At 61.3% G+C, this 27,500-nt stretch overlaps 1 protein-coding gene across 1 annotated transcript; it reads right to left on the bottom strand.

The window, feature by feature from the left end:
• Positions 1-6: 6 nt before the first annotated feature.
• On the bottom strand, positions 7-27,146 carry INTS3 (integrator complex subunit 3). The gene is made up of 30 exons (XM_065659990.1): positions 26,529-27,146; positions 23,884-23,967; positions 22,962-23,045; positions 20,380-20,493; positions 20,095-20,179; positions 18,383-18,449; positions 15,309-15,453; positions 14,650-14,779; positions 13,933-14,030; positions 13,496-13,687; positions 12,907-12,994; positions 12,391-12,470; positions 11,588-11,679; positions 11,251-11,357; positions 11,057-11,176; positions 10,030-10,159; positions 9,448-9,502; positions 8,814-8,917; positions 8,607-8,651; positions 8,112-8,231; positions 7,386-7,539; positions 6,141-6,209; positions 4,996-5,071; positions 4,449-4,562; positions 4,326-4,374; positions 3,780-3,947; positions 1,910-2,010; positions 1,745-1,817; positions 1,227-1,383; positions 7-572 (listed from the first exon to the last, which is right to left on the bottom strand). Exons 1-30 carry the CDS (start codon positions 26,619-26,621, stop codon positions 495-497), a joined length of 3,072 nt encoding a protein of 1,023 aa, XP_065516062.1. The 5' UTR covers positions 26,622-27,146; the 3' UTR covers positions 7-494.
• Between the last annotated feature and the right edge of the window lie 354 nt (positions 27,147-27,500).

The raw sequence follows: 27,500 nt of genomic DNA, 5'->3' as shown, positions 1-27,500 counted from the left end.
CCGCTGTACAAAACAGGAGAGGGCTTTTATTGCTGTTTCCTTTAAAAACACTTAAAAACTCCATTAACTCTTGGGGGGGGGGGGACGACGACATGGAACAGGCCCCCCCCCCCCAAGCCCTTTGGTGGGGGGGGGGTATCAGTGGGGCGCTATGGGTCAGGCCATGACACCCCCCCCCCAGCCCCCTGCAGCAGGACTCGCTTGCACTCTTTATTTCCATCATGCCTATGAAAATGGGGTGCATGATGCCCCCCCCCCGGCGCCCCACAACACCATGGAGGGGGGTCCCCCATCCCCATTGTGGGGGGGGGGTTGGAAGCCCCAACCCCCTTTTTGCTGTTCTAAATGGGGGGGTTGGGGGGGGAAAGGGGGGGGTCCCCCCATTCCCATTGTGGGGGGGGGGGGTTGGAAGCCCCAACCCCCTTTTTGCTGTTCTAAATGGGGGGGTTGAAGGGGGTCCCCCCCCTCCATGAGCATGCTCCGGCCCTGGCGCATCAGTCGCTGTCGGAGCCCACGGCCGAGGAGCCCTTGCGCTTCCTCTTGGTGGGTTTGGGTTTGGTGTCTTCCTCCTCCTGCGGCAAAGAGGGGGCGATGGGCATGGGGGGGGGGGGTCAGACCTATAGGTCCCTCTAGGTGGGGGGGGACACATCTATAGGTCCCTATAGGTGGCAATGTGGGAGGTACCCTTATAGGTCCCTATATAGGGGGCAATGTGGGGGTGGGCACTGCTATAGGTCCCTCTAGGTGGCAATGGTGGGGGTACCCTTATAGGTCCGTATATAGGGGGCAACGGGGGAGGGGGTACCCCTATAGGTGGTAATGGGGGAGGGCACCCCTATAGGTCCCTATAGATGGGGGGCACTCTATAGGTCACTATAGGTGGCAATGGTGGGGGTACCCTTATTGGTCCCTATATAGGGGGCAATGGGGGAGGGGGTACCCCTATAGGTACCTGTAGGTGGCAATGGAGAGGGTACCTCTATAGGTCCCTATACAGAGGGCAATGGTGGCGGGCACCCCTATAGGTCTCTGTAGGTGGGGGGCACTCTATAGGTTGCTATAGGTGGCAATGGGAGGGTACCCTTATAGGTCCCTATATAGGGGGCAATGGGGAAGGGTACCCCTATAGGTGTCAATGGGGGGGGCACCCCTATAGGTGCCCATAGGTGTCAATGGGGGGGGCACCCCTACAGATCCCCATAGGTGTCAGTGGGGGGGCCGCTCACCGAGGCGCTGCTGGAGGCCGACTCCTCCTCGGGGTTGGGGGGCTGGGCCGCGCTCTTGCGGCTGCGGGGGCTGGCGACGGGCGCCTTGCGGCGGCTCTTGGGGGGTTTGCTGGAGGAGTCCTCGTATTCCTCAGCCAGGGAGAAGAGGTCGCTGAACCTGGGGAGGGGGAACGGGTGGGAACGGGGCGGGATGGGGGGGATGGGGATGGGGGGGGATGGGGGGGATGGGGATGGGGGGGGATGGGGATGAGGATGGGGTTGGATGGGGATGGGAATAGGGTGGGATGGGGATGGGGTGAGATGGGGATGGGGGGGCATGGGGATGGGAATGCGGCGGAATGGGGATGGGATGGGGAGGGGATGGGGATGGGATGGGGTGGGATGGGAAGGGGAATAGGGCGGGATGGGGATGGGGATGGAACAGGATGGGGATGGGAATGGGGATAGGGATGGGGCAGGATGGGGCGGGATGGGGATGGGATGTGCAGGATGGAGGAGGGAGGGAGGGAGGGACTCACTTCATCTTATGGGCTTCGTCGCAGCTGGCCTGGACGTGCTGCAGCGCCTGCAGGATCGGGGTTTGGCTGAAAACTGGGGCACAGGAGGAAAAGGGGAATGAGGGACGGGAGCCGAGCCCTGCCCCGCGGAGGGGGGTGCGGGTGGGGGCGCGGGGGGGTCCCTACAGTTCTGCTTGGTGTTGCTCAGGTTGAGGCGCAGGCTGTCCAGGTGCTCCAGGATCTGCTCCAGGGTGAGCTGGGCCAGTTTGCTGCTGGAGCTGCGCAGGCTGCGGGCACGGAGGGCACCCGTCAGGGCACGGCACCCATCAGGGAGCAGCACCCATGGGGCACAGCACCCATCAGGGAACAGCACCCATCAGGGAACAGCACCCATCAGGGCACAGCACCCATGGGCACAGCACCCATCAGGGATCAGCACCCATGGGCACAGCACCCATCAGGGAACGGCACCCATGGGCACAGCCCCCATCAGAGCATGGCACCCGTCAGGGCATGGCACCCATGGGGCACAGCACCCATCAGGGAACAGCACCCATCAGGGAACAGCACCCATAGCCACGGCACCCGTCAGGGCATGGCACCCATGGGGCACGGCACCCATCAGGGCATGGCACCCGTCAGGGCATGGCTCCCATCAGGGCACAGCACCCATCAGGTCATACCACCCATTGGGGCACAGCACCCATCGGGGAACAGCACCCATTGGGGTACAGCACCCATCAGGGCATGGAGCAGCACCCATCAGGGCACAGCACCCATCAGGGCAAGGCACCCAAAGAGGGGGGCACATGGAATAAGGGGATACATCCTGCTTGGCTCCATCCCAACCAAGCACCCTGGACACAGAGCCCAGGGTGCTGCCCACAGCAGGACCCCACCTGAGTGGGAATTGGACCTGGATCCATCTGGGATCATGGAACAGAAGCGCCGGGAGAAGAGGTCCCTTTTCCATTGGGAAAAGGGCACTGATAGAGAGGAGCAGACACCTTTGGGGGGCACCCAGAGGTGCCAGTTCCGTGCCATAGGGGTGCTGGGTCCACGGCTGCTGGATGGGTGCTCTGCTCTCCCAGGACACTAGATGTCCTTCCTCCTCCATCCCAAGGGCTGCAGGAATCCGGTTGGGATGGAGCTGGGAAGCAGCTCCCCTTTCCCACCGAGACCCAGGCACCTCCTCCAGCCCTGCCCATCTCAATCCCATCTTCCCTATGGCAGGGTCAAACCATTCCTATTATCCTGGCCCTGCATCCCTTCCCTCTTCCAGCTCTCTTGTGGGTCTCGGGATGCAAAGGACTGCATTAGGAGATGCTCTGGGTACCAGGAGATGCTCTGGGTACCGGGAGATGCTCCGGGCACCGGGAGATGCTCTGGGTACCGGCAGATGCTCTGGGTACCGGGAGATGCTCTGGGCACCAGGAGATGCTCTGGGTACCGGCAGATGCTCTGGGTACCGGGAGATGCTCTGGGCACCGGGAGATGCTCTGGGCACCGGGAGATGCTCTGGGTACCAGCAGATGCTCTGGGTACCGGGAGATGCTCTGGGCACCGGGAGATGCTCTGGGTACCGGGAGATGCTCTGGGTACCAGCAGATGCTCTGGGTACCGGGAGATGCTCTGGGCACCGGGAGATGCTCTGGGTACCGGCAGATGCTCTGGGTACCGGGAGATGCTCTGGGTACCGGGAGATGCTCTGGGCACCGGGAGATGCTCTGGGCACCAGGACATGCTCTGGGTACCAGCAGATGCTCTGGGTACCGGGAGATGCTCTGGGTACCAGGACATGCTCTGGGTACCAGCAGATGCTCTGGGTACCGGGAGATGCTCTGGGCACCAGGAGATGCTCTGGGTACCAGGACATGCTCTGGGTACCAGCAGATGCTCTGGGCACCAGCAGATGCTCTGGGTACCAAGAGGGGGTTCAGCACTGGGACCTGCTTGGTTCCTGGGATCCCAATGGGACACAGGGGACACAAAGGGGACACAAAGGGGACATGGGGCGCGGGCGGGGGGTGTCAGAGGGTGCTGCCCAGCCCCACACCTCTGCCGCTTCCGGGGCAGGCTGTTGTTCTTGATGAGCAGGGATTTGATGTGCTCGGCCAGGAGGTCGTCGTGTTTGATGCACCAGTGCCGCAGGATGCTCGTGGTGAACTGGTCGTCGGGGTGGCAGGGCCGGCTCAGCACCATCTTCACCATCTCCTCGCTGGGCCTGTGGGTACCGGAGGAGGGAGGATGCGGAGGTCCCTGCCCAGTCACCCCCGTTCCATCCCTTATCCCAGCACCATCATCCCAAGCTTTTCCGGTAAGGAGCTGGGATTAGCTGAGGTTAATGATGCTCAGCGGTGCAGGATGCGACCAATCCAGCCACGCAGGGAGAGGAACCCTACTCCATGCCCTGCAGGAGGCAGGGGATGTTGCCCTGTGGTAGGGAACAGGAGCCAGGACAGGACTTGCACCCAGAGCAAGGCGGGGAGCACCAGGAAGAGAGGTTTTCCAACCTGAATCCTAAAGGATTCAAGCATCCCCTTGGCCCTGCCCCACTGACGCTGCCCAAGCGCCTGGCCCCACGGCATCGCGCAGCACTTACTTCTCCCTCCTCAGCTGCAGCAATAGGCAGGACAAGGCCTCGGGGTGGTCTGTAACGAGAGGAGATGCTCGGTGACGAGCTCCTGGTGGTCCCATCCTGCGCCGGGGGGGGGGCTCAGCTCACCTTTGTACTTGAGGTGCTGCAGGATGGGGATGATGGTCTCCAGGGGGATGCTGTGCGCCAGGAAGAGCTGCCACGTGCAGTACTGCTCAAAGGTCTCCCAATCCAGGCTCTGAACTAAGGAGGGGGGCACAGCACAACGAGGGCACCCATCAGGACCAGCACGGAGAAGGGAATGGAGGGCTCAGAGCTTGGAAGGGCTTTTCCACCCCGTGACGGGCGGGTGGGAGGCCAAATCCTGCCCAAGAGGAGCTGGGTCACGCAGTGGTGATGCTGGGGCAGGTCCCAGGTGCAGTGGGCTCCATCTGAGAGGCTTAAGCAGTGGTCCAAGGGCCACACTAAGCAGGGTGAGGGGCTCCCTGCTCTTGGTGGGGGGGTCACATCCAACAGGAACCAAAGGGAAAGCCTGGTTCCAAGCTTTCCCATCACCCTTGTGCCATCGCATCCCAATGCACTGGAGAAGAGGCCGTCCCGGTACAGTCGGATATGGATACCAGGGGCTCTCTGCAGCATGGGATGCTCAGGAGCTGCTCTGCAGGATGCTACTCACTGAGGATGTTCAGCACCGAATCCTTGCGGAACATGACCAGGTTGCCCATCATCACGTGGCAAACCAGCTCCTGCAGCTGGGAAGCGGAGAACAACAGGGATCAGGGGGGGGATTATTCCCATGGGATCAGGCTGCAGAGCAAGAGGGAAGCCGCGGCTCCATCGCCATCATCACAAGTGAGGCATCCACCTCGTCCTAGCGATGGGACCAAGGGGAATGGCTTGAACCTGCCAGAGGGGTGATGGAGACGGCATCGACTCATCCCTGCATCCCTGGGAGAGCTGGAAGCAGCTGGGATGCAGGGATGGGAGCACCACTGATGAGCTCCATCGCTCCCTGCTGCTCAGCCTCGCTCAGGGCACAGGGCGCTGGAAGCCCGTAGAGCCCCATGGCTCTGCCCCATGGCTCTGCCCCATGGCGCTGGGCACAGGGGCCACGCAGCCAGGAAGAATAACAGGAAGGAACGAAGGAATTGGAGCTGGGAGGGGAGAGGAAACCCATGGAGCTCTGTTGGGAATAACAAATCCTGGCTCTGGAGCGCAGGAGCAGGGGAGGGAAGCAAGGGGCTGGGGGGGGGGGGGGTCAGGGCATCACGGCTCCAACCCTTCCTGTACCCAGCTCTGGCTCCCGGGCGCGGCGTTCCAGGCCGGGAATAGCAGGAACAGCCCAGGAATGGTGGCTAAAGGAGGGCGGTTCAAGGGTTATCAGCACATCAGCAGCCGGCAGCATTCCTGCCCTGCTATTCCTGGCTTGCTGTGGGCAGCTCCGCTATTCCATAGGGAAAGGTTTCTTCTCCCGGGGGGGGGGAGGCTGCAGCGCATCCCACCAGGAGATGGGAATGCGCTGCCTGCATCCTGCCTGCGCTGCTGGCCACAATGAGCCTGCCTCAGGGGGGTTACGATCGATCCCGGTGGTTATGGGTTGGCCACAGCGCTGCAAAGCCACTGATTCCCTCCTGGAATGACCCCGGGATGCAGCGGCTTGGATGCAGCCTCCCTATGGGAATGAGGTGCAGAGCTGGGCTTGGCCTCGCTTAAGAAGGGAGCAGGAGGAGGAGGAGGAGGAGGAAACGAGCGCGGCTGCATCCCTATGGATGGGCGATTCCGTGCTTCCAGTTCTCGGGAATGGAAGGGATAAGCACGGACCTGGAAGGAGTCGATGACGGCCACGATCATGTTGAGCAGCTCCCCGCTCCGGAGGGTCTCATCAGGGAACTACGGGAGACAAAGGGAAGCCGGAGTTGGGAAGGGGAACAAGGAAGAGGCCGGACAAGAGCCCCTGGACCCCATCACCAAGGGCATCGCGCGATGCTCCCTGCATCCTCCTGCCGCAGGGATGGAGCAGAACCAGCATCGCTTCCCAAGGGAAGCCGGAATGGGAAGAGGAGCCAATGCAGCTGATCCCCCCTGGACCGTGCAGAGCTGCACGGCGTGGGGGTGATGGAATTCCGAGCGCTTGGAATTCCACCGTTTTCCCTATCCCTGCTCCTCGTGCACTGCAGGATTCCCCCTGGGAGCCTGCCCTGTGGGGTACACAAAGGGTTCTCTGCCCCTGCGCCCTGCGGATGCTGCTGGAGCAGGGATCCAGGACGCAGAGGCAGAGCTGGGACCTCTCCATGCATCCGGAGGGGACGCTCCCCTCCCTCCAGCAAGCACCTCAAGGGCAAGGCTGTGTCCAAGAGGAAGGAACGGGATCCATCCCCATCCCCATCCTAATCACTGCTGCATCCCGAGTGCTGGAAGCACCTCAAGCCTGGCCTTAGCAGGGGCAGGAACGGGATCCATCCCCGTCCCCATCTCCATCCCTGCTGCATCCCGAGTGCTGGAAACACCTTGAGCCCAGCCTTAGCAGGGGCAGGAACAGGATCCATCCCCAACCCCATCCCCATCCCTGCTGCATCCCAAGCACTGGAAGTGCCTCAAGTGCAGCCTTGGGGCCGGAATGGGATCCATCCTCATCCCCATCCCCATCCCTGCTGCATCCAGAGCACTGGAAGCACCTTGAGCCCAGCGTTAGCAGGGGCAGGAACAGGATCCATCCCCATCCCCATCCCCATCCCCATCCTCATCCCTGCTGCATCCCGAGTGCTGGAAGCACCTAGAGCCCAGCGTTAGCAGGGGCAGGAATGGGATCCATCCCCATCCCCATCCCTGCTCCCTGCTGCATCCCGAGTACTGGAAGCACCTTGAGGCTAGCATTAGCAGGGGTAGGAACGGGATCCATCCCCATCCCCATCCCCATCCCCATCCCCATCCCCGCTGCATCCCAAGCACTGGAAGAGCCTGAGGCCCAGCCTTGGGGCAGGAATGGGATTCATCCTCATCCCCATCCCCATCCCCATCCCCGCTGCATCCCGGGCGCCGGAAGCAGGCCCGGTGCTGAGGCCTGACCTCGGTGTAGATGGAGGGGGTGAGGTAGCAGAGCAGGCGCACGTCGTCCTCCTGGCAGGCCTTCATGTCCATCATGAGGCAGGTGTGCAGGTCCCCCAGCTGCGTGGCCTGGGCAAAGCACTCGTAGAGACTCATCTTGCCCGCGGCTGCTTTGCTGCAGGGGGGGGCAACGGGGAGGAAGGGGAGGAGGAGGAGGGAGAGGAGGGAGAGGGGGAAGGAGGGGAAGGGGGAAGAGGAAGAGTAGGAAGGAGAAGGAGGGGAAAGGAGAGGGAGGAAGAAGGGGGAAGAGGGAGAAGGAAGAGGAGGAAGATGAAGAGGGTGAAGGAGGAAGAGGGGGAAGGGGGAAGAGGAAGAGGAGGAAGGAGGAAGAAGGGGGAAGAGGGGGAAAGAGGGAGGAGGAGGAAGGAGAAAGAGGGGAAAGGAGGAAGAGGGGGAAGGAGGACGAAGAGGAAGGAGAAGGAAGAGAAAGAAGAAGGAGGAAGAAGGGGGAAGAGGGGGAAGGAGAAAGAGGAGGAAGGAAGAGGAGGAAGACGAAGAGGGTGAAGGAGGAAGAAGGGGAAGGGGGAAGAGGAGGAAGGGGGAAGAGGGAAGAGGGGTAGAAGGAGGAAGGAGAAGGAGCAGTGCGTGGGTGAGAGGAACCGGCTGCATCCCTGCGCCGTGTCCTGGAGGCAGCTCGATCCCAATGGAATCTCGGCGGCTCCCGGCACTGCCCCCCCCGGGCCCTACCTGGCCTTCAGGTAGTAGAGGAGGTGGTACCCGATCTTGGGCTGCTTCTGGTAGAGCTCCGAGAGGAGATCCAGCAGCAGGGAGAAGCCGCTGTTGTCCTCCTGCATCTGGCAGAGATTCCTTCGGGATACAGGGAAGAGCCGCGTGAGAGTCGGGAGAGCCCCGCGGGAGCAGAGCATCCCTTGCTAGGGAGGAGGAGGCACCCACATCCCCGTGGCCTCCACTGCTCCAGGCTGGATGGGGCTTGGAGCAACCTGGTCCAGTGGGAGCTGCCCCCGTCCATGGGCTGGAGCTGGATGAGCCTAAAGGTGCCTTCATCCCAACCCATTCCATGGCTCTATGATGCTTCCATGCCCATCTCTCCCATCCCTGGTCAGGAGCCAACAAACGCCCCTGCTGCGGAGCTCCCGCAGACGAGCTGGACCCACGGTGGCGCCAGGGAGCAACCGAGGCCGCCCTTCCCAAAGCAATGCCAGCATTCTGGAATAGTCCTACCTAAATATTAGGTAGAGCGGCTTCCCCACCGACTCCTCCAGGGACCTGCAGGACGAGGCCAGGAGTCAGAGCTCCGGGCGCTGCCACCCCATGTGGGTACCAGGGCAGGAGATCCCGGGAGATGGGGATTCCGACCCAATTCCAAGCGAATCCCAGGGAGAGACGGAGCCTTCGGGCCCTCGTGCATCCACAGGGATTGCTCCTTACTCCTCCGTGATTTCCTCCGGCAAAACCTCCCCTCGGAAGTGAGCCTTGAAGAGCTCCTGGAGGCAGGATGCGAGCCCCGACAACTGCTCCGAGTCAAAGTCCTCCTGGGAAGCAGAAAGGGAGGGATGAGAGCAGGAAGCCCAAGGCTGCACAGCCCAGGCAGAGCTGGGGATGGATACAGGGATGCTCGGAGTCATCTTCCTGCCCCAGTGCAGGGCCCGGAGCCACTCGGCACGGAGGAATCCCCCCCCCCCGGCAAAGCCTTTCCCTGTGGTCCCAGCAGGAAGCAGCAGCTCTTGTAACGCTAAAGGGCCCCTTGAGTCTAAAGGGAGCAGGGGATGGAGCCCTCCACCACCCAACTGCAGTATTCCCAATGCAGGGCACATGGAGAAGGCTCCACAGGCTCCTAAAGGGCGTTGGGATGAAGGGAGAAGCAGCCCCATCCCCGGAGGGATGCTCCAATGGAAGGCTGAGCTTTAAGGGGCCTTCATCCCAAAGCCCACATCCCTGCTGCTGCTGCCCCCATCCCCGGAGGGATGCTCCAAGGGAAGGCTGAGCTTTAAGGTGCCTTCATCCCAAAGCCCACATCCCTGCTGCTTTTCCAGAGCGAAAATCCCTGGGATTGGGCAGTTACCTCCAGGACTTGATCCACGATTTCCTGCATGACCTCACATTGAGCTTCCGTGTCGCTGGAGCACAAAAACAAGAGGAAATCCAAGTTACAGAGGAAGATGCTGGGAGCAGGGACAAGGCCCCCCCCCCCCCGCCCCAGGACCAGCACCAGTTTGGATTGGTGCTGGTGCCAGGCTTAGGGGAAGGCAGAGAGGAGGAGAGGCAGCGCCTGCCCCAAGCCAAGCCTAAGCTGAAGCGCAATTCCAGCCCTGGACACATAAATCCCATGGAATGAGCCCCTGTGCCAAGGTCTGCAAAGCCGGAGCTTTTTATATCCTCCTTCAGAAGCAGCTCCTTCCAAGGGCATTGGGAATCCGGAGGGGGAAGCGCAGGGATCATGCGGATACAGGTCCAGCTCTGCCCCGTGTGGGGATGCATCCCAAGGGCCTGCATCACCTCCCCATCCTTAACCCACCCGCAGAACAAGGCAGCGTGGAACCTTTTGCCTTTCCCGGTTGCTCTGAGCATTCCGAGCCTCCTGTCCATCATTCCAAGGAGGAATGATGATCCCGGAAAGGGATCGACACAAGCGAGCGTCACCAACCTCCCCTTCTGCAGCTGCAGGACCTTATCCTTCAGGGACTCATCCAGCTGGTCCAGGAAGGGGGTGATGTCCACAGGCTCCTCCACGATGGCTTCCTTGATGGGATGGAACCTGAATTCCCTCTTCTTTCCTGCAGCAAAGCAAGCACCAGTGGAAGGGGCCAATCTCTGCCCTAGATGTGTGGGGCTGGAGGGGGGGGCACAGCTCCGGCCTCATCTCTTGCCTTCCCCCCTTTCAAACCGCATTGGGGGTACCAGGAATAGGGATGCGGGATGGGTTCCGAGTGCTGGGGTTGGGGTGAGGGGGGGGCTGGAATTGCAGCTCCCACTCCATGGAGCTTCCAAACCCGTTCCATGCATGAAGCACCAGGGCACAGGAGGTGCCACCAAGGGGTGGCACAAGGTGGCCGCTGCCCTTTGCTGTCAGGCCTGGGGCCCTCTTGGGGGTCCCAAGCAGGCAGCACAGCTCAATGGGGCTACTGAGGAGGATGCTGGAGCCCAGGGTCACATCCTCTGCCCCACTGGGGTCCATCGAAGTCCCACCAGCAAGGGGAGGAAGAGCTTGAGATGCCTCCGGATCCACAAAGGGGACCCACAAGAGGGGATCCCGGCCTTCTCAGCCCCATTCCAGAGGGAGGGAGTGTAAGGAAAACCAGTGTTGAATGAGCAATGAAGAGGCCTGAGCCTGAGAAACCCTATTCCCAAAGCAGAGCAGCATCTGCCATAGGGATTCCCAACCAGTCACACAGCAAGAGAGAGGGGACAGGGCTACATCTGAAGGGTCTAAGCTCCAGGAATAACAAGGAGATGAATCCCAGCTTTCCTTGGAGCACGGATGTGGATCCGATTGGGAAGCAGCAGAGCATTGGCCTCAACCCCAACAGAAGGAAACCTGGAGCTCAAGAAGGTGGGGGGGGGGGTCAGCAATTCCCACTGGGAATTGCATGGGATCCTCCTCCTGCAGGGAAGGTGGAGCAGGGCACTGGGGCCCCGGGATGCGGAAGTGATGCAGGAGGAGCCTTCCTCACCTTTGTTGTTCAGATCCTCCTCATCATCACTGAAGGCGGCCTCGGCGTTGTCATAGCAACTGTCATCCTTCTCTGCCATGTGGTTCTCCATCTCCATGGAAACGGGCTCCTCAATTTTGACTGGGAAAAGGGGTCAAGTTATCCGGGAATACACAGGGATGCACTGGAATCATCCCCCCCCCCCGGCTCCTTACCTTCAATGGGGGGTGAGGGTGAACTGCAGAACTCCGGGAACTTCTCCCTTAGCATGGCCCGGAGCTCCTTGTCCAGCTTGGGATTGTCAAAGAGAGGGGCCAAATGGCTGGGAAAAGGATGAGGAAAAGCCTTTGGCTCCTTATGGACCACAAGCTCCCCTCGCTTGGGCTTCCCAATGGGCCTGGGGCTGCATGGCAAGGGCTGGGAATGGGGATGCTCCTACAGCTTTCCGGGCCCCCCCATCCCCTTGGTGCAAGGCATGGGGCTCAGGGCAAGCCTCAGCACCAGCACGGACCCAGCCACGGGTCCGAGAGCATCCGTTGGGATTCGCCTTACGCAAGGACTCGCTTCTCCACGATGTGGGTCAGGGAATTGAAGACCCCTTGCCGGACGTGAGCCTCCAGAGGGGGGTAGAAGTTGGGAATGATCTGGAAGCAGGAGCAGAATTCCATGTTCACGCAGGAGCCCCTCTGCCTCCAGGGGCAGGCCAAGCCAGTGCTCAGCTCCCTGGGGCATCCTCAAGTATCTGGAGCATGGGGATGAGCATCCACTGGGATCCATTGGATGGGGCCAAAAGGGGAGCAGCCCTTCCCTGCTTCCCTCGCCCCTTCCCAAAGGGAAGTGCATCCAGCAGGGATGAGGAGCACGCATGGATGCTGTGGGAAGCCCTGGGGCCATGCTCCGGCAGCAGCAATCGCTGCAGGGGAGGGGAGCTCCCTAAACATGATCCAGCTCTTCCCTGAAATCCGGGTTATCCCAAGGACCAGCAGCTCCCATCCCTGCTTCCTGCAGGATGCAGGGGCAGGCCCAGCCCTGCTCCCTGGGCTTTGACAGGGAGAGGAGGGCTCTGATCCATCCCTGTGCAGGGACATTCTGCTTGCCCTCAGGGGATGACACTGAGCCAAGCGTTCCATTGGGCTTGAAAGGGGACAATTCCGAAGCCTTTTCCCTACTAATGCTCATCCTTCGGGAAGGATTTGTTTATGGAGTTCCCCGGAATGAAACACACATGGGCCCAATGCTCTGCTCCAAGCTCCAGGAACGGTCCTGGGTGCAGCAGGAGCCTCGGCAGCGGTGCTTTCCCAGCCCTCCCCGTTATCCAAGCCTAATCCCGGTGGAATTCCCTGCGGGCAGCTCACCCGGCACATGAAATCCAGCAGCGTGGCGGTGATGGCAGGATGAGGCTTCATGGAGTGGTGCATCACCAGGATGGCAGGCTCTGCATGGAGACAGCAGGGAGGTGCTCAGCACCCATGGATGCTCGCACCCAGCCTGGGCCCTCGGAGCAGCTCCAGTGCCTAAAGGGGCTGCAGGAAACCTGGAGAGGGGCTTGGGACAAGGGATGGGATGGGGAGGAACAGCTTCCAAGGGGAAGGGCTGGATGGGGTATCGGGAAGGAGCTCTTCCCCATGGGGGACACTGGGATGAACGGAGAAGCTGCGGCTGCCCCATCCCCTGCTCCAGTGGAAAGTGTCCGTGCCCATGGAGGTGGATGAGCTTTAGGCTCCCTTCATCCCAACCCATTCCATGGTTCCATGAGCCAGACCCGAGCTCCCTTTGGTGATGATCTATTGGGCTTTCCCCACCAGGTCCCTCTACCTCTCCATGCCCTTCTCCAACCGCTGAGCATCCAACGCCCCATTCCCCATGGATACCTATGTTCATGATGCTGTCCTTCTCGGGGCTGAAGAAGAGCCAGTCATAGAATAAGGCCAGTTTGGCGTTGGAAGCAGCAACGTTGGACTGGAGCAGGGAGAAAGCACACAAGGGATTGATGAAGGCAGCGCTGAGCTCCCAAACCGGATGCGCTGATCCTGCTGCTGTGAGGCCGGAGCGGGGATGCTCTTCCCATGAAATAGGGCAGAGCTTGTAGGGATGAGCAAGGGGATCCTCGAGCCAAGCAGCTCCAGGCCTCTGCTCCACGGGGATGCAGATGAGACGGGCAGTGGCTGTGCACTGCGGATCGGGATGGGCTGGGATGGAGAGCGGGGAAGCCAAAAGGCACCAAAACACCCATTGGGATCCCTAAAAACCCCATGAGCCCGTAAGCATCCCTCAGAACCAAAAGGCTGGACAAGCCGGAAGCGAGCTGCCCATCCCAAAGGATCCGATGGGCAGCAGCACTGAGGCTGCTCTCCTTCATCCCAACCCTACAACTGCCTCCTTCATCCCACCCTCCTCCCGCTTTCCCTGCGTGGGATGCGATTCCCAGGCTCATTCCCATAGGAATCCCTCCCGGCTCACCGTGCAGGTGGTGAGCAGCCAGCCGATGATGGCCCAGCGCGGCAGGATGTCGGAGCTCAGCACCTCGTTGGATGGATGCACCACGCCGCAGATGTACCGGATGAGGTCGCAGCGCAGGGATTGGCTGTCCGGGGTGGACAGGTACTGCCTCTGGAACCAGTCCTGGTACCGCTTCTGCTGCCCAAACCGCACCTGAAGGCAAAGGGGAGATGCAAGGAGCATCCCTTTGCCATCCCTGAAGCTCCGCTCTGCCAGGCAGGAGCAACATTCCCTGGCAAAGCTGGATCCGGCCTTATCCCGGATGCCAGGGATGCCTCAGACCCATCCCTGTCGCTATCAGAAGCGGCAAAGCTCTGCCCTTGGCCCACAGGGATGCTCCGGTGCTGGCAAGGGAATGGGAATGGGACGGATGCTCCCCGTCCCAGTGCTGGAATTACCCGCGAGGTCATGAAGAGCAGCTTGGTTTCCATGTCGGGAGTGAGGCGACAGGCAAGGAACTTGCGGGATGTCCTGGACTGGAGGAGCTGGAGGACACCTGGGAAGAGAGAGGAGAGACTCATCCCTTGTGTGGCATCAGCGGGATCCAGGCTGGGATCTGCCACCATGGGCATGGAGCTGAGCCGGGAGCATCGAGCTCCGTTCCCCCAGGGCTACAGGCAGGGGACAGGGATCAGGATTCGGGCTGGAAAAGGGCTCCTTGGTGGAGATCACTGGAAGGATGCCAGGAAGGAGCTGGGAGAAAGGGAGAGGGGATGCACAGGAACCGGGATGGGATCCGGCGGAGGAATAAGGAATTCCAGGCGCCGAGGGCCACGCTGCAACCGCCAGGGAACGTTCCCCATCTCCCAGGCAAAAAGCGGGGATGGCACAGGGAATCCGGCACGGGAATGCAATTCCTCGCCGGGAAAAGGCACGCAGATGGAACACCGAGGATCAGGCACAAGGGAAACCGGGTGCGAGTGGATGGGAAGGGGAAGGGAGGGCTGCAAAAGCAGCTGCTTGGAAGGAGGCTTTGGCCGAGGGATGGAGGGGGACGGGACAAGGGGAATGGCTTTAACCTGACAGAAGGGAGCTGAAGTTGCTCTTCCCTGTGAGGGTGCTGGGACACCGGAATGGGCGCTGGGATGAGGTGGGGATGGAGCCGCTGCCCTTACCTGTGAACTGAGCGCTGAGCACCTGCGGGTTGTGGATGATGTCCTTCCAGAGCAGCTCGAATTCCGGGATCCTGGCCACGTTCTGCAGCAGCCGCACCAGGTCCCGGCCGATCATGAAGCAATCCATGAACTGGGGAAAAGGGCATGGAAAAGCCTCAGGGAGCGCTCGGCTGCCCCTGAGCAACCGGAGGGGAGGGCAGGGACAGAGTCCTTCAACCCTGCCGCCACCTCCAGCGCTGCATCCGCATCCCTGGTCCTCTTTGGAAGCGCTGGGATCTGAAGCAGGGGGACAAGGGGAAGGGCAGCAGCGACAAGGAGCTCGGGATGTGCCATTCCCCTGCCAGGCTTGGTCCTTCCTGCCCAGCAAGGGGAAGGGGGCGAGCAGGCGGCACTCGGGGCGATGGGGATGGAGCTGCAGCGCCCATAGGGCAGGATGTGGGCAGGCACAAGTGGTGGCTTCCCCGCATGGGAAGGATGCTGCAGGGGAAGATCAACCCTCCCCTTTCCAGGAATGTGATGGGAATGGGGGAGCAACGGGTTCCAAAGGTGGGAATAACCACACCGCCCCGCCGGGATGAGCTTCCAGCTCCATAGGGAACCAGGGCAATGGTACCACTACGGAGGCAGGAGCCTCATCCCTGTCACCCCCTGGTGCTCACCCGTTCCCGGAGCAGGGAGATGCAGAATTCCACCTCCTTCTGGCGCAGCCCCTGGAGCTGGGCCGTGCCGTGGTGGTCCACGATGAGCCGCAGGTAGGTGTACACGGCCATGGCGATGAGGAGGCTGCTCTTCAGCACCCACTCTCTGCAAAGGGAGCCGAGCACCCAAGCCATCACCTTCGGCCGCATCCAGGAGGGATCCGCATCCGGGAGGGGGTTAAACACGGGGAAAGCGAGGAGCAAGGGCAGGGAGCATTCCCGGCTCCGTACGGATGCTGGCTGCTTGTGCCCTCCGCACCCGCAGAGGGAAGAGCTTAAGATCCCATCTCAACCTCCCCTCTTCCCCTTGGCCACTCAGCGGCTGATAGGAGCCAGGATGCGCACATCCAGCTGGATGCTGAGGAAGAGCCCGGCTCCTTTCCTGCCGGGGCAGCATTCCAGCCGCTTCCCTAAGCCAGGAGCGCTCCATGGGGTTGTGGTGACCCCAGGGACCGGGGCTGTGTTGAGCCTCAGGCAATCAGCCCATGGATCCAGCCTGTCCAGATCCAGGATGGATGGGAAGGGACCTTAAAGGTCATGGAGAGCCCTTTGGAGTCTCCCTATGCTCAAGCAGATCAACTCCTGCCCAACCTGGGGTTGTCCCAGCGCGGATCCCCTCGATCCCTTTATCCAGGTCACTGATGAAGGTATCAGACGGGATTGGGATGGAGCCGGATGGGCTTTAAGCTCCCTTCATCCCAACCCATTCCATGATGCTGATACCTCTAAATCCCTTTTGGTTCCCTATGAGCTGCTGCTCCCATCCCACTTCCACAGAGCCGCTCCAGTGATCCCAAGCTCCCTGCTGCCGGGCGTGCCGCATTCCCAACCTCCCTTATCTGAGCTGCACAAGAAATAGCCCCGCTCCAGAATTAGGAGCTCCCTTGTTTGTGCTGGATGCCGGGAATGGTGATGGATCAGCCCCAGGAGCTGTAAATCAAGCACCACTGCGGGCAGCAGCTCGAAGCCACCGAGCCAGCAGCCTTCAAGCATCCGGGTTTGCTTCCCCATTCGTTATCCAGTGGGAATGGGCTGCGTGAGGAAGGAGGTGGGAATCGGGAAGAGATGCTGGGGGGGGGGGAGCAGCATCAACTGAAGATGCTGTCAAAGAGGAGGGAGGAATCCCCCACCCACAGGCAGGGGATCCATTGGTGTGAGAGGCAGAGGAATGGGATGATGAGGAGCATCCCAGGGAATGCCGCAGGAGGATGAGGGAGCAGCTCTGCTGCGGCCACCTTTAATGAAAGCCCTCAGCATCCCCACTGCGGCACCAGCTCCTCATTAAGCCTGGCTCTAATTAAAGCCTTAATGAAAGCCCATAAATCTCAGCCAGGGCACCCCCCCCCCCCCCGGGCTCCCTTCCAACCCCCCCTCATGCAGGCCTGGATGCTCCATGGGGCCTCCAGCAATGAGCTTTAACCTCGAGCATCTGCTCCGGTGCCAAAGCCCAGCTGGGATGCGGCTGGGATGCGGCTGGGATGCGGCTGGGATGCGGCTGGGATGCGGCTGGGATGCGGCTGGGATGAGGTTGGGATGCGGCTGGGATGAGGTTGGGATGCGGCTGGGATGCGGCTGGGATGCAGCTGGGATGAGGTTGGGATGCGGCTGGGATGCGGCTGGGAGCTCAGCCCCACAGCCAGAGGTGGCCTCAGGACCCCACTGAGGAGCTCCTCGTGCTCCTCCAATCCAGCTGCTGGCACTTGTTGGGTTTGGGATGGGGATGGGGAGCGTTCCCGACGTGCTCCGAGGCGGCAGAGAGCAGCACCAGCACAAGGGAACAGCACGGCAATAGCATGGAATGGGCTCAAATGGCATGGAATGGGCTTCAACAGCATGGGATGGGCTCGAATGGCATGGAATGGGCTCAAATAGCATGCAATGGGCTTCAACAGCATGGGATGGGCTCAAATGGCATGGAATGGGATTCAATAACATGGAATGGGCTTCAATGGCATGGAATGGGCTTCAACAGCATGGAATGGGCTTCAACAGTATGGAATGGGCTTCAACGGCATGGAATGGGCTTCAATGGCATGGAATGGGCTCCAATGGCATGGAATGGGCTTCAATGGCATGGAACGGGCTCAAATAGCACGGAATGGGCTCAAATAGCACGGAATGGGCTTCAACAGCACAGAATGGGCTTCAATAGCATGGAATGGGCTTCAATAGCATGGACTGGGCTCAAATGGCATGGGAAGAGTTGAGCTTAGCCCAAAGGCAGGGCGGGAGATGGTGAAGACCCAAGCCTAGAAGGTCCCAAAGGCTCTCTCCTTCCCCATCCCATCCCCAGGTGGCCCTTCCAGCCCAGCCATTCCTGGAACAAACCTCCCTGGGAGCTGCTCAACGCAGGCAAAGGAAGGCTTTCCCAACCTGGCTGTTAAGCACCGGGATAAGAGGTGGGAGGAGAATCACTGCTGTTCCAGTGCCATTGGGAAGCACTGACTCTGCCTGCTGGGAGGAATTCTGCTCCTCCTCAACTGCTGCCTGCTCTGCCAGCAAAGGACAATGCTGATCCCATAGGACAATGCTTCCCAGCTGGCCTGGCCATAACAAATCCCACTTTTAGCCCGGTTGGAGCAGGAGCTGTTTAAACACAGGAAGCTTTTAGGGCAATTAAATCCTCCAAAAGGAACCCCCCCCCCTCCTTTGCAGCTCAGGAAGGGAATATTCCTGGAATGCTGCTCCCAAGGCACGTGCGCGCAAGGAGACGGAGCTGGACACCCACTGGGTGCTGTGTGTTAGGGGCACGTGAGGAGAGGCAGGATGGGAAATGCACCCCCCCCCCCAAAATCCGTATGGAGAAGCTTCAGGATGCTCCCCCACACCTAACCTGCAGCAAGATGGGTGGAATTGGGGATCCTAAAGGTCTTTTTCCAACCTGGTTGATGCTATCCAAGGGATAGCATCCAAAGGAGGCTGAGGTGCAGGGAACCCCATCACCACCCCATGTGAGGACAAGCAGCCCCTCAAGAGGGATGGGGAGGTCTCTCCCTGTATCCCAGGCTTTTCCCGACGGCTCCCAGCATCCCTACCTCTGCTCGGTGAGGATCTCCAGCACGTTCTCAGCCAGCCAAATGTTCTTGGCTGTCACATCCCCACCTGGAAGCACAGGAAGAAGGGGGAAAAGCCATTCAGAACCCAGCGTGGATCCGATACCAGGCTGCTGGACCACCTGCATCCCTGCATCCCGGAGGGCTGTGGAGCATCCCCTGCCTGCAGCGCATCCCAGTGTTGGGGGACTGATGGGGGGGGCTTGGCTGCATGGAATAGCATGGAATGGGCTTTGTATTGGGGGATTGATGGGGGGGCTTGGCTGCATGGAATAGCATGGAATGGGCTTTGTGTTGGGGGATTGATGGAGGGCTTGGCTGCATTAAAGCACCAGGACCGTGATGCTATGGACCTGCTGGAGAGCAAAGGAGATGGGATTCAGCGGCTGGATAAAGGCCTTTATGGAGCACGGCTGGGGATGGAGGGAGCTTAAAGCTCAGCCCGCTCCAGGGCCAGGGCAATGCCCGCAGCAGGGAGCCACAACGGGAGCAGCAGAGGCCCTGCACGGGCAGGGCTGAGCCAGGGGATGCTGCTTGGCTCCCGCTCCCCTCTTCCTGCCCTCAGGAGCAGCCGTTTCCAGGCACACCCAAGGCAAGGCCAAGGTCAGCCTGGACGCAGGGACCCAGCTCCCTCCTCCGTGGGGCAGGGAACACGGAAGAGGCCCCGTTCCTGAGGCAGGAAAGGCGCTCGCACGCGGGCGGCTCCCCCCCAGGGTCCCCTGTGCGGCCCCGGCTATCCCAGAGCTGGGATCCCGGCGCTGCGGGGTGGGAGCTGGCAGCAGCAGGAGCCACGCCGCTTCCTGCCTGCTCCTGCCTGTTCCTGCCTCTGCCTGTGATTCACCCTTCATAGAGGCTGCTGGGAGCAACAGGCTTGGCCGCTGCAGACAGGCTGGGGCAGGACTGGTGCCTGCCTGCTGCCCGTAGGCGGGCGCCGGGAGCTTGTCTGGACCCGGCTGCAGAGCAGCAGAGCTCTGGTGCTGCCACACCACAAAGCAGCCCCGGGGCAGCACTGAGAGTGCCTGAGCTGCTGGCGAGGAGCGGGATGCAGGCACAGTGGGGGGGGATGCAGGCACAGGGAGGTGGGATGCAGGCAAATTGAGGTGGGATGCAGGCACAGTGGGGTGGGATGCAGGCACAGCGAGGTGGGATGCAGGCACAGCGAGGTGGGATGCAGGTACAGGGAGGCGGGATGCAGGTACAGCGAGGTGGGATGCAGGCACAGGGAGGTGGGATGCAGGCACAGCAGGGTGGGATGCAGGCACAGCGGGGTGGGATGCAGGCACAGCGGGGTGGGATGCAGGTACAGCGAGGTGGGATGCAGGCACAGCGAGGTGGGATGCAGGCACAGTGAGGTGGGATGCAGGCACAGTGAGGTGGGATGCAGGCACAGCGAGGTGGGATGCAGGCACAGTGAGGTGGGATGCAGGTACAGTGAGGTGGGATGCAGGCACAGCGGGGTGGGATGCAGGCACAGCAGGGCAGGATGCTGCAGGCACAGGGGGGCAGGATGCTGCAGGCACAGGGGGGCAGGATGCTGCAGGCACAGCGGGGCAGGATGCTGCAGGCACAGCGGGGCAGGATGCTGCAGGCACAGCGGGGCAGGATGCTGCAGGCACAGCGGGGCAGGATGCTGCAGGCACAGCGGGGCAGGATGCTGCAGGCACAGCGGGGCAGGATGCTGGGCCACGACTCACCTGCAATCTGCTTCATGAAGGTCATGCAGACGCCATCGGCACCCAGCACCCCGTTCTTCACCAGCTCCCGCAGCAGCCACACGAGCTGGGCACAGGGAGAAATCACTGCAGCTTCCCCCAGCGCATCCCCAGCACCGGCGCTGCCTCCTGCCCCTGCCCGAGGTCCTTGCCATGGAGCAGAGCAGCTCCAGGGGTGCCCATTGCCCCCGACCCCTCTGCTCGTGGTACCCGGGGGGAGATGGTGTCAAGGGGGCAGGCTGGGGCGTTGGAGCTGCTCCTCCTCACCTGCGTGCGGCAGGTATCCTGCAGCTTCAAGTACTTCTCCATGAGGATGTGGTTGATCTTGTTGAGGACGATGTTCATCCCATCCCGGCTCACCAGGGCCAGGTCCCGGTAGCACTGCAGGGGAGGAGATGCAGGGGATGGTTATGGGTGCAGAAAGCCCATAATGGGCCATGGCTTCAGGAACCTGAGCAAGGAAATGATCCTCAGGGAAAAGGACACGGAGGCAGAGCTGGATCAGCCTCCCCCCCCCCCCCCCCCGACCAGGGCCATCCTTTGGGATGCTCTAAATGGGTTCACTGGATGCAGCCCCAGGAGCCAAAGGGCATGGACACCACCGGGAGAGACCACCACTAAGGAGGATGGGCTCATTCACAGCCACATCCACACTGCTCCAATCCCCCGGGCTCCAGGGATAACGGGAATGCTCTGCTATGGGAAGAGGGAATTATCCTAGGGAAAGGAAGGACTTTGTCCGTGCTCAAGGGAGCAAAGGTGCTGGCTCTGCTTCCCCTCAGAGCAGGACAACAGCGGGATGCTAATGGATGTTAATGAGTGCCAGCAAATGCCACAGTATTCCAGAGCTCTGGATCCTCCCCTGCAGAGCTCCTGAGGCCTCCGAAGGTGCCTTTGATCAGATTCCCTGCGCTCAGGCTTTCTCCATCCCTTTTCCACAGAGCCCTGTGGAAAACCGGAGCGAGGGCGAGGGATCCATCCATCAGATGCCAACCGGAGCAGCAGAGCGCCAGGGATGCAGGCGCCGCGGGGCCTGGAAGTGCTTCTGGAATGCCAAATGGATGCCCATAAAGCAGAGCCAGACTCCAAGTCTCCACACGGACGCTGGCCAGAACACGCAGCATCTCCGTCCCTGGGTCAGACATCATCCCAATGGGAAAACACAGGGATAACGCCGGGCCGGGGCACAGCCAGACAGGGGGAAAGCTTTCAATCCCTTTGGAAAGGTCCCTGCCCTAAGAGCTCATCCCAGTCTCCCCCCTGCAGGTTAAAGCCGTTCCCCTTGTCCTGTCCCTACATCCAAGCTCCTTGCCCCACAGCACGAGTGGCCAGAGGAGGACAAGCCCCATCCCATCACGGTCAGGGCACTCCGAGACATCGCCAACCCCTTCCTTATCCGGATTCCTGCCGAGCAGGGAATCCACAGGGAATGGAGAAGCTCTTCAGGTCCCCCAAGAGCCCCAAGGTGGGGGAGAGAACTTGGATGTCTTCATTACTGCTGCAAGCAACCCATCGCCTCCTCGCTGCAGGCCGGAGCCGGCATCCCCACTGCACCGAACAGGGAGGCAGGATGGATGCGCCCTTGGAATGAAGGGAGAAGGAGGGGAGGGAAGAGATCTCCTCCCAGCCAGGAGGTGCTGAGCAGGCAGCGGAGGAGGTGCTGAGCAGGCGCTGGGTTCGGTGCACTCTGATCCCGGAGCCCTGGGATAATTAAAGCAGGAAGAGGAGGGAGCTGGGCCACGTCCTTTGGGAATGAAGGGGTCAGCGCCCTCCTCACGGCTGGACCAGGGCACCCCAGCTCATCCCAGCTCATCCCAGCTCATCCCTGCTGCCGGCGGGGACAAGGCAACACGAGGCAGGAGGAAAGGGGGGGGGCTTCAGCCCCCCCGGGGAAGGATCATGGAATGGGTCGGGATGCAGGGAGCTTAAAGCTCATCCAATCCCATGGGCTCCAACCCGGCCTCGAGCACTGCCAGGGATGGGGCAGCCCCAGCTTCTCCCTTTAACCCCTTCCCGGTCCCCAGCACCCTCACTTCTCCCTCATCTCCAGCCCAAATCCCCCCCCCCCTTAAGGCAATAGGAAAAGAGGAATCCGGAGCAGCAATGGACGGGAATGCAACCACGGCAGGGCTTGGATCAAGGCAGAGCCTCGTGTGAGTCCCCTCCGGCCAGCGCAGCACCGGGATTTATGGAGCATCCCTACCAGCACGCACTGAAGAGTCCCCTCCCAGCCCTTGCCATCCCGGGAAGGGCTCATTCCAAGGGTTTTCCTTGGAGCTGCTCCACCACCAGCTCCAAAGCCGCATCCAGGAGCAATCCCGTACAAAACACTCATCTTCCCGCAGGTGAGCAACTGCAATTCCAACAATCCCCCTTGACGGCATCGTTACGAAGGGATTTAAGGATTCGCTCTGGAATCACCAGAGGGGGGCTGCTGAAAAGCAGTTTTCCTTTAGGAATTGCACACGTTCCTAAGGCGGAGTCGAGGGGGTCATTCCTGTAGCTTGGCTTCCGGCATCAACTCCATGCCGGGCCTCCAAAGACAAGGCAGAGCCATGGAATGCCAGCCTGGGATGGGCTGGGAAGGACTTTAAGGTCTAGATCCAGGCAGGAATTCTTTCCAGGTTGCTCCCTTTGGAACCAGTGCCTGCCTCCCACAGGGAAATCCAATCCACTGCCAGGCTGGGCAGGCGCCCAAGCAAGCCCCTTCCCTTGGAGGCAGCATCCCCGAGCATCGGGCCCTGGACCACACGGATGCGGCAAAGCCAGGATGCTCTGCTCGGCACCAGGATTCCAGCCGGGCGGGAGCCCCAGCACTGCCCCATTCCCAAGGGAAGGATGGCGCTTACCTTCTGTGCCTGAGCAGGCTCCGTGAGGACCAGCGTGAAGAGCCCCAGGCAGATCTCCTCGTGCTGGGGGCTTCCTTTGCATATCTAAGGGAGAGGGAGGCAGAGCCAGCAGTGAGATGGGGCAGGAGACCCACATGGAGCATCCAGGAAGGAATCCGACCCGGGGAAACCGGGAATACAGAACCCATACAGGGCCCCCCCGGAGCAAAGGGGATGCCCTTGGGACTGAGAGCTTGGAGCGGCTTCGGGGCACCCAAGGGGCAATGACCCCCTGCCACGACCATCATGGAATCATGGAATGGGCTGGGATGAAGGCGGCTTAAAGCTCATCCAGCCCCATGGGCAGGGACGGCTTCCATAGAGCAGGATGCTCCGTGAACACTGCCAGGGATGGGGCAGCCAGCGGGACCCAATGGATGGGACCTGCCCGTTCTCTTCCAAGCGGGAATGCATTCCAGGAGCCCTAGAGCCCACCCTTGGGATGCCAAGCGTTCTTCAGGAGGGGAAGGGGCCTCTGGAGCACAGCCCAACGTGTTCGGGGGGGGGTTCCAAATGCACCAGGCATAGCTGAGAGCCCATGAGCAACGCACGCAGCCTTATAGGGTAACATCTGCAGCTCCATCCCCTCACCAGCACGAGCGTGCCCTTTCCAAAGGGCTGGAATGCCAAGCAAAAGCTGAGGCCAAAAAGACCCGAGGAATTCCGCGTGTGTTCCCACGTTGGGAAAGGGGCAGGATCCACCTGAGCCCAGCAATGAACCGCAGTGATTTGAGGGAGCAATTGGCTTCCAAATGGATTGAAGCCACAAAGTGTGGAATTCTGAAGTGGGAAGCACACACACACCCCCCCCCCCACCTCCCTTTTCCATGAGTTCCTCGATCCAGGCAGGATCTGGCCCATCCCAAAGGACACGAGGACTTACGTGAGCATTGAGAGCATCGTTGGCTTCCCGCTCCGAGAGCCCATTGGTGAGCGCCGTGACGATGCTCACGCATCTCTCCAGCCTCTGGAACCAAGAGGCATCCATCGGGATGCTGCCAGAACAGAGCAGGGCTCCAAACCCCCCCCCCATCCAATCCCCCCCCTGCCATGGACACGGATGTCAGCTTGATCCCAAGCCAGCCTCCAGGCCCGGAGCTGCTATTCCCATCCATGTGGGAGCAGCCTGGAAACCTCCCGGTCCCATCCCATCTGAGCAGCTTCTGGGTGAGCCCAGCAGGAGATGCCTGCACGGAGCATCCGGAGGGATGGAGATGGGAAGAGCCATGAAGTCAGGAGCACGGGCATGGAAATAGGCGGAGAAGCAAACCATGGGATCATGGGATGAGTTGGGATGAAGGGAGCTTAAAGCGCATCCAGGTCCAACCCGTTAAAGCCTGTGAGGAATGGGCTTTATCCCGGGGGGTTTATGCAGGAGCAATGGGGCAAAGCCCAGGAAGATCCCAGCTCGAAAGCACAGGAATGATGTGGAAAAGAAGGACAAGATCCAGGAGCTGAAAAGCAGAGGGAGAACCCCCCCCAAGGGGAGGAATCAGCCGGAAGCAGCTTTTCCCAACTGGAATTTGGTCACTGGTGCTGGTTTCCAGCAGTGGAAGAGATGGAGAGGGACAAGGACCAGCTTATCCCTGGGAAGTCTTCCTCAGCTCCATCCACACACATCCACCACCATTCCCAATAGGAGCTCCCCTGCTGCCTCCTTCCCAACCCAGATCCAGCGGGAGCATCCCAGGACACCCACGTCAGGAGCATGGAGCTGCTTTTCCAGCCCGATTGGAAGCTCCCAGCCGGAGCTGGGAATGCTCTGCGCAGCCCTGGCCGGGACCCGACACACACACGCATGGGGAGCAATGACTGCTCGGAAGGCACATAAATACACCCCAGTGGCAGCTTCCAGAGCTCGGGATGGCGGTATTCCCATCGGGATGATGGTATTCCCACCGGGATAGCGTTATTCCCATTGGGACTGTGTTACTCCCTTCAAGATGGCATTATTCCCACCGGGATGGCGGTATTCCCATCAGGATGGCGGTATTCCCACCGGGATAGTGTTATTCCCATTGGGACTGTGTTACTCCCTTCAAGATGGCATTATTCCCACCGGGATGGCGGTATTCCCATCGGAATGGCGGTATTCCCATCGGGATGGCGGTATTCCCACCGGGATGGCATTATTCCCATTGGGACGGTGGTATTCCCACTGGGATGATGTTATTCCCACCGGGACGGTGGTATATCCATCAGGATGGTGTTATTCCCACTGGGATGGCGTTATTCCCATCAGGATGGCGGTATTCCCACTGGGATGGCGGTATTCCCATCGGGATGGTGTTATTCCCATCGGGATGGCGGTATTCCCACCGGGATGGCGGTATTCCCATTGGAATGGCAGTATTCCCATCGGAATGGCAGTATTCCCATTGGGACAGCGGTATTCCCACTGGGATGGCGGTATTCCCAACGCCACCCTGTTTGCCTCCTGCGGCTCAAAGCCAAAGGGATGCTTTTCCTCCTCTGGACCACTCCGGGAGCCTCGACTACCTCCGCTTCCATCGCACGCCACCCAACCACTGCACTGGGGACAAGCAGCAGCATTCCTGAACCCGGGATCCCGCGGGATAAGCGCCAGCCAGCGCCAGAGCAACGTGGCCCCGACGCTCCCCGGCCAGGAGCAGACCCAGACCCCGCTGTAACACCGGGAAAAGCCCAACGGGAATCACGGAACGGGACGGAGCGCGGGGACAGGGCAGCGGCGTCTCCCATTGCCTGCCAGGGAGCACCCAAACCTCCACTGAACCCATCCCCGTGCCCCTGCGCCCTCCTCGGGCGACGCCGCCTCCATTCCCAACGCCCTATCCCTGGATCCCTGCATCCCTGCATCCTTGCATCCCTGTATCCCCTGCATCCCTGTATCCTTGCACCCCTGTATCCCCTGCATCCCTGTATCCTTGCACCCCTGTATCCCCTGCATCCCTGCATCCCTGTATCCCTGCACCCCCTGCATCCCTGTATCCTTGCACCCCTGTATCCCCTGCATCCCTGTATCCCTGCATCCCTGTATCCCTGCATCCCTGTATCCCTGCACCCCCTGCATCCCTGTATCCTTGCACCCCTGTATCCCCTGCATCCCTGTATCCCTGCACCCCTGTATCCCCTGCATCCCTGTATCCTTGCATCCCTGTATCCCTGTATCCCCTGCATCCCTGTATCCTTGCATCCCTGTATCCCCTGCATCCCTGTATCCCTGCATCCCTGTATCCCCTGTATTCCTGCATCCCCTGTATCCCTCTATCCTTGCATCCCTGCACCCCTGTATCCCTGCATCCCTGTATCTCTGGACCCCTGTATCCCCACATCCCTGTATCCTTGCATCCCTGTATCTCCGGACCCCTGTATCCTTGCATCCCTGCATCCCTGCACCCCTGTATCCCCTGCATCCCTGTATCCCCTGCATCCCTGTATCCCCTGTATTCCTGCATCCCCTGTATCCCTCTATCCTTGCATCCCTGTATCCCTGCATCCCTGTACCCCTGCGCCCCCGCATCCCGCCCCCCCGTGCCCATCACCTACCTCCTCCAGCTCATCCTTGGCATCCAGCAGGGTGGAAACCAGCAGCTTCCCTCCTGCTCCCCCCGCTCCCCCCTTCCCCTTCCCCATCTCCATGGCTCGGGGCTGGGGGGGGGGGGGACGAGGAGCAGGGACCCCCCCCGAGCGGTGCCCCCCCCACCCCGCTCTTCCTCGCCGGGGGAGGGGGAGGAGGAGGAGGGCGGGGGGTCCCTATGGGCAATGCCCCCCCTCTGCTCCCCGGGGGGGGTCTAGGGCCGTGCTATGGGGCCGTGCTATGGGGCTACCCTATGGGGCCGCGCTATGGGGCCGCGCTATGGGGCTACCCTATGGGGCCGCGCTATGGGGCCGTGCTATGGGGCTGCGCTATGGGGCTGCCCTATGGGGCCGTGCTATGGGGCCGAGCTATGGGGCTACCCTATGGGGCCGCGCTATGGGGCTGCGCTATGGGGCTGCCCTATGGGGCCGTGCTATGGGGCCGAGCTATGGGGCTGCCCTATGGGGGGTATAGGGGATATGGGGGGGGGGGGGGCAGCCCCTATGGGGGGCCCGGAAGGCACCGGCAGAGCCACGGCGGGGCCCGGCGGGAAGAGGAAGAGCGGCGAGGCCGGAAGAGCCCGCCCCCTCCCCGCCCGTTGGCCAATGGGAGAGGGGATAGGGCTGGGAGTGATGGGTGAGTGGCTAAGCTGGGAGGGGCGGGGGTTAGATGGGGTGTAGCCAATGGGATGGAAGGGGCGGAGATAAGAGGGGTGAAAGGCCAATGGGGAGGGAGGGGCGGGGCTTGTGGAGGTGGGTGCTCCGCCCCTTCTGCGGGACGGGGACGGTGGGAGCGAGCCGGGGGGACCCACGTGATGGGAGCGGGAGGGGGCGGGTGGGGGGCGCAGGGAGCGGACCCCGATGTGGGGCGCAGGGATGTGGGGCGCAGGATGGGACCCGATGTGGGGCACAGGACGGGACCCCTGATGTGGGGCTCAGGGA

Source organism: Lathamus discolor, chromosome 24 (genome assembly GCF_037157495.1).
Source record: "Lathamus discolor isolate bLatDis1 chromosome 24, bLatDis1.hap1, whole genome shotgun sequence".
Classification (NCBI taxonomy): domain Eukaryota; kingdom Metazoa; phylum Chordata; class Aves; order Psittaciformes; family Psittacidae; genus Lathamus; species Lathamus discolor.
The sequence above is the reverse complement of the archived record's forward strand: the minus strand, read 5'-3'. Positions and strand labels throughout refer to the sequence as shown.